The sequence below is a fragment of the Schistocerca americana genome, chromosome 4, assembly GCF_021461395.2.
Source record: "Schistocerca americana isolate TAMUIC-IGC-003095 chromosome 4, iqSchAmer2.1, whole genome shotgun sequence".
Classification (NCBI taxonomy): Eukaryota; Metazoa; Arthropoda; class Insecta; order Orthoptera; family Acrididae; genus Schistocerca; species Schistocerca americana.
The window spans coordinates 405,335,503-405,350,520 of NC_060122.1; the positions used below are offsets into that span (position 1 = coordinate 405,335,503).

Genomic DNA, 15,018 nt, shown 5'->3' on the forward strand with positions numbered 1-15,018 from the left:
TGACCTCAGAAGTTAAGTCACATAATGCTCAGAGCCATTTAAACCATTTGATCATGTTTGGGTGGTACATATAGAATCCCCTTACTGTAAGTACGAGTGCAAAAGGTCAGTAAATACAGAAGGATTCTGGCTATGCCTCCCTAAATTGTGTACTACGTGTTGCAATACATATTATCGCATGCTGACGTAAAACACAGAGTTTTTGAGATGAAATGTTCATGTTATTTATGCCACAGCGAATTATGGCGTTGATGGGGGTTGCTTGATACTGCTTCGCTTGCTTTTTGTCTCTTTCAGAAACCTTCTCTGGACTTATCAGATCATTAAAAGGCGCGGCTATCTCAGTGGTTTGGCGCTTTCCGCTCACCATCTCGACCGTAAAGCGCATTCCTGCTCCATGGACGCCCTTGTGTGTTTCGTGTGTTTTCTCGTGCAGTCGCCGGTTTGGAGGTAGCTCGATGCCGCGCATGCGCTGGACTGCAGCTCTAGTGAGACGTCTGCGGAGGCGGCGCTGCAGCGGGCAGCGCAGCAGAAGCGCGCAGCTGTCCCCGCGGAGCCAGCTGCAGCACGCAGGCCACGTTAAGCCACTCCGGCCGCCGCAGGTCACACTCGCGTCGACGCCCACCCGTCCCTCCTCACTGGCACAGCTTCATCACTGCGCGAACCAACCGGCCATCGCACAGCGAGGAGCAAGTGTTCTGTCCAGAACGTGGGGGCGCTCATTATGTGCGTTGGTGTAATGACAGAACAAGAACGAATTGCTCGGATTGAAAAGAGTGTAAAACAAGGATTCAGCCTTTCTGCTCTACTGCTCAATCTGTACTTCGAAAAAGTAATGATGGAAATTAAAGAAATATGCCGAAGTGGCATTAAACTTCATGTTGAAATTATACCACTGATAAGAAGAATTACAGAATGGCAGTCTAATGGGCACGGAATATGGGCTGATAGACAGTGTGTTTTAAGATGTCGGGTTGAGTCTAAGTTCATGAGACCCAGAAAATATTAGATACAGGCTCCCAGGTAGATGCTATTTTTCTTGACTTCCGGAAGGCGTTCGATACAGTTCCGCACTGTCGCCTGATAAACAAAGTAAGAGCCTACGGAATATCAGACCAGCTGTGTGGCTGGATTGAAGAGTTTTTAGCAAACAGAACACAGCATGTTGTTATCAATGGAGAGACGTCCACAGACGTTAAAGTAACCTCTGGCGTGCCACAGGGGAGTGTTATGGGACCATTGCTTTTCACAATATATATAAATGACTTAGTAGATAGTGTCGGAAGTTCCATGCGGCTTTTCGCGGATGATGCTGTAGTATACAGAGAAGTTGCTGCATTAGAAAATTGTAGCGAAATACAGGAAGATCTGCAGCGGATAGGCACTTGGTGCAGGGAGTGGCAACTGACCCTTAACATAGACAAATGTAATGTATTGCGAATACATAGGAAGAAGGATCCTTTATTGCATGATTATATGATAGCGGAACAAACACTGGTAGCAGTTACTTCTGTAAAATATCTGGGAGTATGCGTACGGAACGATTTGAAGTGGAATGATCATATAAAATTAATTGTTGGTAAGGCGGGTACCAGGTTGAGATTCATTGGGAGAGTGCTTAGAAAATGTAGTCCATCAACAAAGGAGGTGGCTTACAAAACACTCGTTCGACCTATACTTGAGTATTGCTCATCAGTGTGGGATCCGTACCAGGTCGGGTTGACGGAGGAGATAGAAAAGATCCAAAGAAGAGCGGCGCGTTTCGTCACCGGGTTATTTGGTAACCGTGATAGCGTTACGGAGATGTTTAATAAACTCAAGTGGCAGACTCTGCAAGAGAGGCGCTCTGCATCGCGGTGTAGCTTGCTGTCCAGGTTTCGAGAGGGTGCGTTTCTGGATGAGGTATCGAATATATTGCTTCCCCCTACTTATACCTCCCGAGGAGATCACGAATGTAAAATTAGAGAGATTAGAGCGCGCACGGAGGCTTTCAGACAGTCGTTCTTCCCGCGAACCATACGCGACTGGAACAGGAAAGGGAGGTAATGACAGTGGCACGTAAAGTGCCCTCCGCCACACACCGTTGGGTGGCTTGCGGAGTATCAATGTAGATGTAGATGTAGATCTCTTGACGAAGACAGCACAGTCAGTTGTCGAAATACTGTGCAGGATGATGACTCTACAACCTGGCTTGGCAACGAAACGACAACGTTTGCTGTACTTACACTAAAAACTAAACTCCTCCCGCACAGGCCATGAAGGCCCAAAGGTACCGCCTGGCTGCCGTGTCATCCTCAGCCCACAGGCGTCCCTGGATGCAGATATGGAGGGACATGTGTTCAGCACACCGCTCTCCCAGCCGGATGTCAGTTTTCGAGACCGGAGCCGCAACTTCTCAATCAAGTAGCTCCTCAGTTCGCCTCACAAGGGTCGAGTGCACCCCTCTTGCCAACAGCGCTCGGCAGACCGGACGGTCACCCATCCAAGTGCTAGCCCTGCGCGACAGCGCTTAACTTCGGTGATCTGACGGGAACCGGTGTTACCACTGCGGCAAGGCCGTTGGCGTACTTACACTACCTCATCATAATTAAGCCTATACCCCTGTTTAGTGCAGAATTGACTACTAGATGTCATTAGAGGCGAAACCCTTCCCCCCACACGCACACACCACAAAATGAGGCGGGGAGTATTGTGTTGGGAGTAGCGAAGCAGTAACAGTAGGATATGTCGGTCAGAAGAGCTCATTGACTAATAAAATAGAGTAGTCATTAGATGTCATCTGATTAACAAGTCCATTAGGCACATATCAGCTTTTATAAAGCTGCCCAAGTCGATGTGGCTGTGAAAGGGAAACCTGAAGGTGAACAAAGCAGACCTCATGTAATGACAGGCAGGGACCGTCGACTTTCGGCGGCGGGTAGTTCCAAAAAATAAGGGGGAAGAATCACCGGTGATTTGCAAAACTGCACCCAACTTACAGTGACTGTGCATAGGGAGTTAAAAATGATGTGTTACAATGGCCGAGCAGCTCTTCATATGTCACACATTTTTATAGCCAATGCTAAGCGACACATGAGCAGGTGTAAAGAACAACGCCACAGGACAGTGGATTTGGAAAATGAATCACGCGTTAGAAAATGAATGTGCCAATGCGATGTGAAAGTTCGGGTTTGCTATTGCCTCGAGAACGTTACCTGCCATCAGGTGTAGCACCAACAGTGAAGTGCAGTGATGCCGTTACGGCACGGAGGTGTTTTTCGTGGTTAGGGGAAGTTTCCTTATGCTGCTTGAGAATGATGTAGGATATCAACACATTGTGTACTACGTACAGTAGAGTAACAGTTTGGTGTGTAAGATTACTAATATCAGAATGACAGTGCATCCTGTGATACAGCAGTACTTGTTACGCAATGGTTAGTGGAAAATAACTTTTTTGATGTTGCTGAGCAACAGTCATACAAATAATTTTTAAATGAACCACTGCCATTTGACGGTATTGTTCAAATGGTTCAAATGGCTCTGAGCACTATGGGACTTAACTACTGTGGTCATCAGTCCCCTAGAACTTAGAACTACTTAAACCTAACTAACCTAAGGACATTACACACATCCATGCCCGAGGCAGGATTCGAACCTGCGACCGTAGCAGTCGCGCGGTTCCGGACTGCGCGCCTAGAACCGCTAGACCACCGCAGCCGGCGACGGTATTGTTCTTTATTTAATTTCTACCCAGTTTTCGGTTTTTTATTGCATTTTCAAGTCATTGAGTTTACGTCATTAACATAATTGCAGGACGTCAAGCTCAAAATTGCCCATAAATTAAGAAAAATATTCGCTCCCGATGAAATGATGATATTACATCTGGGATTTCGTGGGGAGCGAATATTTTTCTTCATTTATGGCTAATTTTGAGCTTGATGTCCTGCAATATATGTTAATGACATAAACTCAATCACTTGAAAATGTCATAAAAGGCCGAAACCTGGGTCGTAATTAAATAAACAACAATACAGTCAAATGGCGGCGTGTTCATTTGAAAATCACTTTCTCGAAATGCATCGGCCTGCCCGGTTTTCTGACCTGAACCCAATGGACCACCTCAGGGATGAGTTACAACGTCAACCTCGCTCCAGACACCAGCGTTGATCATCACAACCTTCTCTAGTTTTGGTTCTTGAAAGAGAATGCGTTGCCTTTCTTCCACAGTCATTGAGGTACCCCATTGTAAGGTCCCCGTATTATAGTCCACTAATAGATGTCCGGATACTTTTGATGAGTTAGCGCGCCGCGCGGGATTAGCCGAGCGGTCTCAGGCGCTGCAGTCATGGACTGTGCGGCTGGTCCCGGTGGAGGTTCGAATCCTCCCTCGGGCTTCGGCGTGTGTGTTTGTCCTTAGGATAATTTAGGTTAAGTAGTGTGTAAGCTTAAGGACTGATGACCTTAGCACTTAAGTCCCATAAGATTTCACACACATTTGAACATTTTGATGAGTTAGCGTACTTTATTCGGTAAATGTACTCATTTACGTTGCAGTGGCTAGGCAAAACGCGTGATCTGTATCGCCGACACGTGCAGAGATCAAAAGCACGAGAAATGTGAGCAACTAAGAGGGACAGAAGGTTTCTGGAGCTAACGAGAGTTGTGTTCTGTTCGCAGGTGCCGTCCCGGCTGGCAGGGCGAGTACTGCGACCAGTGCATGCCGTACCCTGGCTGCAAGCACGGTTACTGCAACGGCTCCTCCTGGCAGTGCATCTGCGACACCAACTGGGGAGGCATCCTCTGCGACCAAGGTCAGTAACCTCTTGCTGCTCGTCTACTTCCGCCCGCTGTCTGCCCTCGTCCAGTTGTTTGCTGCTACCTTTGTAGGGCAGGTGAACTGGAAATGTTGTTTCAGCATCCAGTACTGGGAATGGTTTCATTCAGGTCTCCGTTATAGCCTGTCCTGTGAAAATTACTCCATCTATGCGTAACTACTGCAACCTACACCCACATAAACTTGCTTATTATAGTCAAACCTTTGTCTCCCCCTACAAAAAAATCACCTCCCATCCTGACACACACACACACACACACACACACACACACACACACACAAACACATTTTTAGTCACATTTTTGCAATAACGCCCTTTTCTCGCCGATTGGGTTCCGTATCTCTTCACTAGTTACTCGATATATCCACCTAATCTTCTTGTAACACCGCATTTCTAAGGCCTCTGTTCTCTATGTGTCTATAGTGTTTATCGTCTATGTTTAGCTTCCATGCAGGGATATCACCACAAACGTCTTCTTAACACTTCAGTTTACATTCATCTAGCGATCCGCTCCAACTTCGCATGGTTAGTATGTATTTATGGCCAGACCACCTTTCTGGCGTACCAATAATATATTGTATACAAAAAGATTCCTCGTGAATGTTTATATGTGGAAACCCTATTAAAAAATCTAAGGTACTTCAGATTATTCTTCACATACAGACAGAAAAAAATCGGAGGGGGGGGGTCCAGTTTATAAATATATAGCTAGATGTTGAAATATTCCTCTTTTTCAGAAAAGTTTGTCTTGCTATTACGAGTCTGCATTTTGTATCCTCTTTACTTCTCCCCTCGTCAGTAATTTTGCTGCCCAAGTAGGGAACCTTCCACTTTTAGTGTCTCATTTCCTAACTAATTGTTCCAGCATCACCTGACTCAGTTCCACGTTCCTCCATTACACTTGTTTATTTCTTTTATTGATGTACATCTTATAATTTTGTTTCAAGTCACTTTCCTTCTTTGATAACTAACTTACAAGCGGTTTGTCGTTTTTTACTTCTTCTACTTTTTTTTACTTCTTCTTCATGCATGCATTCCTTTCCGAATATATATATATATATCGAAATAAAATCCACTGGCTTTTATGAGAAATTGTTAATTGGAGCCAGGGAATCACTCCATATTACCGAGGATAATGGGTATATCCTCAGTAATATGGAGTGATTCCCTGGCTCCACTTAACAATTTCTCATAAAAGCCAGTGGATTTTATTTCGATATTGCTAAGTTTTTGTCCAAAAGCGGCAAAAACCGAAACACTTAACGTGGTATAAAACGACACTAAAAGCCTCTGAGTTCCTAAATCGCACCGTATTCTTTTTCAAAATTTTGGATTACTCGATGTTTCCAACGATTTGCTGGGAACTTCTTCAGGATTATCTACAATCTACATCAAATCACTGCGAGACAAAGCGGGCACTGGATACACTTGAACACTTTGAAATACCTTGACAATAATTTTATTATTCCAATATGTCTTACGCGTTTCGACTAAAGTCATTATCAAAGGCAAATACTTAATGTCATTATTGTGAGTCAGTAGAAACTTGTCAGAATGGGTACATGGTATTTAGTCAACATTCCTTCACAACAGGCAACTGCAAAACTTTGCCTTTACCTTTGATAATGACGTAAGTCGGAACGAGTAAGGCATACTGCAATTATAAAATTATGGTCAAGAAGTGTTCAAACTCTTCACGACTGTGAATTATGGAGAAGATCGCAGCAGATTGGTCGAAACGTCGACTGCTAAAGAAATATGAAAACGAAAATGACGTCCTATGACAACTCATCAGCGACAGTGACCACGAAACCCTGCGTACTTAAGTTAAACATGGAATAACACAACAAAAACTCCTTACGCGATCCAGAGCGAATCATTCGTAAAAATAATGAAATGAAACCCTGCTTGTAAATACAGGGTGACCAAAAGTCAGCATAAATTTGAAAACTGAATAAATCACGGAATAATGTAGACAGAGAGGTACAAATTGACGCACATGCTTGGAATGACACGGGGCTTTATTAGAACCAAAAAAATACAAAAGTTCAAAAAATGTCTGACAGATGGCGCTTCATTTGATTAGAATAGCAATAATTAGCATAACAAAGTAAGACAAAGCAAAGATAATGTTCTTTACAGGCACAAAACCAGAATCACGCATTTCCTCGAAGAAAAAAGGCCCGATAGCGGTAGATGTGGTAAATCCAACCCATACCGTGACTTTCTCGTCGTGCAATGGAGTTTACACGACAGTTCTAGGATTTTCGGTAGCCCAAATTCTGCAATTGTGGGCGTTGACAGACCCTCGGAGCGTGAAATGAGCTTCGTCGGTCCACAACACGTTACTCAACCAATCGTCATCTTCCGCCATCTTTTGAAACGCCCACACCGCAAATGCCCTCCGCTTCACTAAATCGCCAGGTAACAGTTCACGATGCCGATGGATTTTGTACGGATAGCATCGGAGGGTACGCCTAAGTGCCAACCAAACAGTAGTGTATGGAATGCCGGTGCTACGTGCGACTGCACGAGCGCTGACTTCTCCGTGCATAGACGAACCCGCTACAGTCTCCATTTCTTCCTGAACTGTCTCAGCAGCATTACGCTTTGTGCTCTACGCTTTGTGCTCGGTCGGCCACTACGGGGTCTATCGTCTAAACAACCCGTGGCTTCGAACTTCGAAATCATTCTCGCCACAGCTGCATTTGTCAACGGACCTTTACCCGTTCGAATCCCCTTCCTATGGCGATAGGATCGTAACGCTGAACTAGCACATTCCCCATTCTCATAATACAGCTTCACTAGAAGCGCCTTTTCAGGTAACGTCAACATGCTGCGACTGCTGGCGCATCTGATTCTATCTTCATTACAGCTCCTTTTATACACGATTGTCATGCGCAATCACTGACGTTTTGCTGTCCAACGCCATCTGTCGGACATTTTGTGAACTTTGTTTTTTTTTTGTTCTAATAAAACCCCATGTCATTCCAAGCATGTGTGTCAATTTTTACCTCTCTATCTACATTATTCCGTGGTCTATTAAGTTTTCAAATTTATACTGACTTTTTGATCACCCGGTATATTCACTGTGTACAACATGTGTTGACAGTGCAGCTGGTACCCAGTTACGACGATAACCATATTTAGACTACCTGTTTTCTAGCCACACAATCTCGTATACTTGGCAGAATCATAACACTCAGTGTTGGCTGGGCGTTGACGTTCGAATGGCGGAATCTGGAAGTTAAATACAGCCGGTGAGCATGTGCAGAGGACTTAAAATAGCGAAACCACACACTGGCCTCGCCAGAGAAGACTTCATTCAGAGAACTACCGCCGCTCCGTCTCGGATCGAGTGTGAGCTGAGACGTTTGGTGTCGTCTGGGCCCTGCAGCTGGAGTCTCCGGCCTGTCGCTCCGTTCGGTTGGTCTCCGGTTGGAGAGCGCGATGTGATTAGCGGCGAACAGACGCGCCCCGGAAGTGGAGTGAGCGCCAGACGGCGGAGAGGGCGCGCGCCAGCCTGCCATCCCGCCAGATGCGGCCGCGGAGTCGGGCGCGGCCCGGCCCATAAAACACTCGCAGCTGCGGGAGACGGGCGGCGCGTGCCGCTCCCTCGCGGGGCCACGGACTCTCGGCCGCTTTTTAGGCCGTGCGCCATGCGCCGCTATCACTGCCGCCACCCTTATCGAGAGGCGGAGTGCTGCCGCTCACACTGCCACCTGGTGCCATTATCCACAAGCATTAGTCGGCGCTTCCCACAGCTCTCTGCTGAGCCACTTCCCTGCTAGCAGACCAATTGGTCTTTTATTTTTGCTCTTTTTTTTCATTTGGCTCTTAGATACACCCATGTCATTTGGCGACGACTATTTTCAGACACAGGGTGTCCCAGGAGGAATGATCAACATTCAGGTATACGACTGTAACGATTATTTGAAGCAGAAAACTTACATTGACGTAAGCCGTATTCCGAATGGTTACGGACGTAAAAGACATTTCATTATCGTTTCTGTCGTATCCCTGAATGTTGACTGTTCCTCCTGTACATGTAGGTTGTTTCACAATTCATGTTATACACGACTGGCCATTAAAACTGCTACACCACGAAGAAATGCAGATGATAAACGGGTATTCATTGCACAAATATATTATACTAGAACTGACATGTGATTAAATTTTCGCTCAATTTGGGTGCGTAGATCCTGAGAAATCAGTACCCAGAAAAACCACCTCTGGCCGTAATAACGGCCTTGATACGCCTGGGCATTGAGTCAAACAGAGCTTGGATGGCGTGCACAGGTACAGCTGCCCATGCAGCTTCCACACGATACCACAGTTCATCAAGAGTAGTAACTGGCGTATTGTGACGAGCCAGTTCCTCGGCCACCATTGACCAGACGTTTTCAATTGGTGAGAGATCTGGAGAATGTGCTGACCAGGGCAGCAGTCGAACATTTTCTGAATCTAGAAACGCCCGTACAGGACCTGCAACATGCGGTCGTGCATTATCCTGCTGAAATGTAGGATCGAATGAAGGATAGAGCCACGGGCCGTGACACACCTGATACGTAACGTCCACTGTTCAAAGTGCCGTCAATGCGAACAAAAGGGGACCGAGATGTGTAACCAATGCCATCCCATACCATCACGCCGGGTGTGATACGCCAGTATGGCGATGACGAATACACGCTTCCAATGTGCGTTCACCGCGATGTCACCAAACACGGATGCGACCATCATGATGCTGTAAACAGAACCTGGATTCATCCGAAGAAATGACGTTTTGCCATTCGTGCACCCAGGTTCGTCGTTGAGTACACCACCGCAGTCGCTCCTGTATGTGATGCAGCGTCAAGGGTAACCGCAGCCATGGTCTCCGAGCTGATAGTCCATGCTGCTGCAAACTTCGTCGAACTGTTCGTACAGGTGGTTGTTGTCTTGCAAACGTCCCCATCTGTTGACTCAGGGATCGAGACTTGGCTGCACGATCCATTACAGCCATCCGGATAAGATGCCTGTCATCTCGACTATTAGTGATACGAGGCTGTTGGGATCCAGCACGGCCTTCCGTATTACCCTCCTGAACCCACCGATTTCACATTCTGCTAACAGTCATTGGATCTCGATCAACGCGAGCAGCAATGCCGCGTAACGATAAACTGCAATCGCGATAGACTACAATCCGACCTTTATCAAAGTCGGATACGTGATGGTACGCATTTCTCCTCCTTACACGAGGCATCACAACAACGTTTCACCAGGTAACGCCGGTCGACTGCTGTTTGTGTATGAGAAATCAGTTGGAAACTTTCCTCATGTCAGCACGTTGTAGGTGTCGCCACCGCCGGCAACCTTGTGTGAATGCTCTGAAAAGCTAATCACTTGCATATCACAGCATCTTCTTCCTGTCGGTTAAATTTCGCGTCTGTAGCACGTCATCTTGGTGGTGCAGCAATTTTAATGGCCAGTTGTGGATTTTATTTAAATACGAGGGCTATCCACAAAGTACATTACGTTTTGAAATTAAAAATAAATAAAGTATTGGAAATTTTTTTATTATATACAGACGAAAGCCACACTTAAATACTACTTTTCTACTTAGTTGCCATTTAAATTAAGGCACTTATCGTAGCGATGGACGAGCTTGGAAATTCCTTCGTCGTAAAATTCGGCCACCTGCGCCTTCAACCACGTGGTTACCTCTTCTTTTGGGACAGAAAAGGTGTGATTTTTGTGGATTTCCTAGAAAGAGGCACTACAATAAACTCTCAAAGGTATTGCCAAACTCTGCACAACCTCAGAAGAGCAATACAAAACAAGCGCAGGGGAAAGTTGGGCTCAAAGATCTTGCTGATTCACGACAACGCCCGGGCCCACACGGCAAATGCCACTCGTGAAGTTCTCGAATCTTTTAAGTGGGAGTTGTCTCCTCATCCGCCGTTCCGACCTGGCACCGAGCGACTTCCACTTATTCCCAGCAATGAAGAAGTGGTTGGCTATGCAGCGTTTTGATGACGACGACGCACAGCTTCAAGAAGAGGTAACCACGTGGTTGAAGGCGCAGGCGGCCGAATTTTACGACGAAGGAATTTCAAAGCTCTTCCATCGCTACGATAAGTGCCTTAATTTAAATGGCAACTATGTAGAAAAGTAGTATTTAAGTGTGGCTTTCATCTGTATATAATTTAAAAAAATTCCAATACTTTATTTATTTTTAATTCCAAAACGTAATGTACTTTGTGGGTACCCCTCGTACATTTGCTGTTGCCGGAAGTTGATATTTATGGAAATATAATATTTAAAGTGATTTTGAGTTCAACCGACATAGGAAAATTATTCGATCATTTCACATAATTGGAAACAAGCTTGTCTCGTTCTTTAACATTAGTGTTATTATGATCATTGTATAATTTTGATTTTTCCGGCAGCAGCCACTCGTATTTTTGTATCTGCACAACTTTACAACGCTGTACGCTTCTAGCGAATCGTTGATCGATGGCAATATAAACTTACCCCGCTGACAGAAACAAAAACGAACGAGACGTGTGCCGTCTTTCAGAACATTATAGTGACAGTCCCGCACATTATTCTCCTGTATAATTATCTGAAGCTATCACATCTGCTGCTCAAGAATTAAAGGGGAGTTTTCTGTGTTTTTACTGCTGTTATTGACGGTAAAGCTTACGTACAGTAAAGTCGACCGTATAACGAAAAATTTCCGTCCGCCGTCTTAATAGCGCGATAAATTTTTTGGCCACGAAATTCCCGGCAAGCGTGCACGATTGATGTTGTTTCGGTAAGTGCAACGCTTCTCTTAACGGAAGAATGATACGCTAATTACCTCGTTTATAAAATCCCTGGCTGCGCCGGTACGGGTTCTGTGTGCAGGCGGCTGCGCAGCGGCAATTTACATACTTGTGTGTGGCGACTGGCTACAGGCAGGTCTCTCCAGCGTTCCCGTGGCGCTGTCTCGCAATTAGACGAGTCAGCTCAGGAGCACGACATTCAGCTCTGGCAACTGGGACAGGGTACAATTCCAGCAAATTATCGGTAACGTGCTCACTTGAAAAGAACTGAAATGAACACCGTCGGTGTGAAATATTGACTAACTGTGTCCCGCGGCGACACAGATACCACATTACCCCCTGATAACTTGCTTCTCGTTTACCTGTTAATTAGTTAATTAAAAGCAAGAGTCACCTGTTGGTCGCTGTCGTGATAAAATAGCGCAGTCCTCTGTGGAGTTCATGTTTAATCATGTAACTGTGTAGCTCCATCCTGAAAGTACACTGAATGAAACTGGATGAGCATATTAAATAAGGCACTAAGTTGTCTTCGCACCACAGAGATAAGAAGTAACGCTGTCTTGAGTCTTGTCGAATTGCGGGAAAGTAGCAATGAAATTCTTACAGTGGTCACTACATCATTGGCTAACAAAGACATGCTAACAAGAAATGTTAGAAGTATGAATGTTTAAAATTTAAAAGAAATCGTTTCTCAGCAGTAGCGGTCAGAGAATACGAGTACTTCTCTTGACGCAAGACTGCTTGCTGTAGTCACGCAATTATCAGCGTCAGAAGATTGATGTTCGATTACTGTTTGCTACGCCAATATTTTATTTTGCTTTTTACCTGCCTATAACAGTCAATTTGTGGTTACGAACAAGGTTTCGCTGAAATTTTTGTATGTTACTACAGTTTCATACATAATGATGAGTGCGTGGATATTCTAATTTCATTAAATGCGCCAATGTAATGGTTCCTACATCATGGGGCAAGTTACGATAGATTTTAAAAAAAGTGTTGGTTTATAGTTAAGTGGAGAAATTAGCAAAATTTTGGTGCAGCACATGCTGAAGTAGTATCTTCTATTCCTGCAACAGCATGGACATTACAAAATATAAAATTACAGTCTAATTATCCTAGTAGTGGACCTATGGCAGTAATACGACACAGTTACTCGCTATGTTCATGCCAGTTTTCCACTTCACGTACAGTGACATCCAACTTTTGCACCTTCCCATATTGCAGTAACACATCTGATGCAACACCAGACACTAGATACTTGTCTGCATCTACATATCGACCAGCTGGAAGGAGAAAGTTCCAATCGACAAAATCGAAGAAAATGAGCTGTTAGTGTAACAAGGCTCAATTTGACTTTTGCTGCAAGTGGAACGCACTCGTGCTGCGGTCTGTCGAGAAATAGCCGAGTTAGAAGATCTCAGAAGTTCCAACTGATATAATTTTGTTTGATTAGTTGGGATGACAAGGTTCTATTTGAAAGATGGAACTATTTTTTTATTACTGAATTATCTTTCTTGTAAGTAATGATAAATGAAGTTGAATAATTGTGTAATTATTAGATTTCATTAATCAATGGCTCTGAGCACTATGGGACTCAACTGCTGTGGTCATAAGTCCCCTAGAACTTAGAACTACTTAAACCTAACTAACCTAAGGACAGCACACAACACCCAGCCATCACGAGGCAGAGAAAATCCCTGACCCCGCCGGGAATCGAACCCGGGAACCCGGGCGTGGGAAGCGAGAACGCTACCGCACGACCACGAGATGCGGGCTTCATTAATCAAATCTTATCATCCTGTAAACAAATAGGATTAACACGGGGAAATTGTCTGTCAAGCTTTTCGTTCAGTTTTGGCAGAAAAACAAACATGGAAAAGGAAATGTGGTCTTACGAACTGACTGAAGAATCAAGTGTAGAGGTAAGCGACACGTGAAAACGCGTAAGAACTACAAAGAACATTTACAAAAACAATACAATAAAAGTGCAACATAACTGTGTTAACCTTTCCCCTACCTCATTCTTTGTAAAATTGCTGCTGCAAACAACCCCTGAAAGCCACAACAAATTGTCATCTTCTCATGCTAATCTGTAATCGATTCCTCGTAGCTGATCAGATTTTAAGACTCCAACATTCGCTACCATGTAACGTCAAAGGCAACGCTATTACTTTGTAAAATTCAATTAATGTTTCTTTCCTCACATTATGTTTCAATGTACGTTATATAGTTCCATAGAATTGCCTGGATCTGGCCAATTTTAACTCCATGTCATCTGTATTGGGACAATTAAAACTGTACGTTATGTATTTAAACTCTGTTACCGTTTCAATTATTTGTTCGTCTGTCACTTTTATATTTACCTGCCAGTTTTCTCATTCCGTATTTAGTGGCAATTAGGCTAAATTTACATAACGCAATTCCTACCTTTACTTCAGATTCTACTGTTGTCAGCTGATTATCAGGAAATAGCGCCATCATGAAGTTAAAATGATCACTTCTTAATGTATCTTTCAATATAATCAATCATTTATGAGTGACATAGACAATAGGGACATTGAAAGTGGTTGGAGGCAGTGCAATATGGGCAGAGGCTCTCCCATTCGTTGCAATATTTTATAATTTTAGTACAATGACTGAATTGCCGTAACCAGGTCTGCCGGAACTATTATGTCCTTTAGCGATTCTCTTAGCTATACTTTGTCAAAGATCTTTTTATAATCGATAGAAACATAATAAGTTGGCTGTCTAAATTCTCTTCTTTTCTCAGCTGCTAGTGCCGAAATGAAAAGACAACCAGAACAAAGCCCTGCTATACCCCTAACATATGTGCTTTCGCTTTTGGCGTTAATCTCTTCCTTATAATTTTAGTTAGATGATAGCTATAATTTATTCCATTCCATTCTGGCCGTCTGGTACAGCGAACGTTTTGAATTATTTCAAATTGAAAGACAGCCTAGGTTGCATTTACTTTCAATAACGTGTTTCGCCATTTTGGGGCATCATCAGATTGTGCACCCATCATAGAGTCATAAAGAATGAGTAGTGCATCTTAAGCACACCAACAGATACCGCCGTAGTGGCCTACAAAAACATAAACGTGTTATCAGCTGTGCACGGCGCAATAGGTACATTTACCGCCCACACAAATATGATTGTAGTCACGCTGTGTTTCTCTGACGGTGTCTGCCGGTGTGCGTAAGGTCCACCTCTCATTCTTTATAACTCTATGACGGATAGGTTTTACATCCGGTTAGTATTTCACAACCTGATGATGCCCCAAAAGGACGAAACGCGTTATTAACACCAAACAACTTCCAACCCAGACTGTTTTTTTTTTCAGTTTGAAATTAGATTTCTGTAGTTATCTAACTATTCAGGAAAATTCCTAGATCGGA

The 15,018-nt window shown here is 44.2% G+C and overlaps 1 protein-coding gene and 1 pseudogene across 1 annotated transcript in view; one reads left to right on the forward strand and one right to left on the reverse strand.

Annotated features, from left to right (window-relative positions):
* The window catches only part of LOC124612262 (protein jagged-1b), a 582,430-nt gene that overhangs the window by 520,080 nt on the left and 47,332 nt on the right, over positions 1–15,018 (forward strand). Inside the window, exon 6 of the mRNA XM_047140352.1 lies at positions 4,657–4,790. Within this exon, the coding sequence (XP_046996308.1) occupies positions 4,657–4,790 (134 nt within the window). The remainder of the gene's footprint in view (positions 1–4,656; positions 4,791–15,018) is intronic.
* On the reverse strand, positions 2,447–2,564 carry LOC124614480 (annotated as a pseudogene).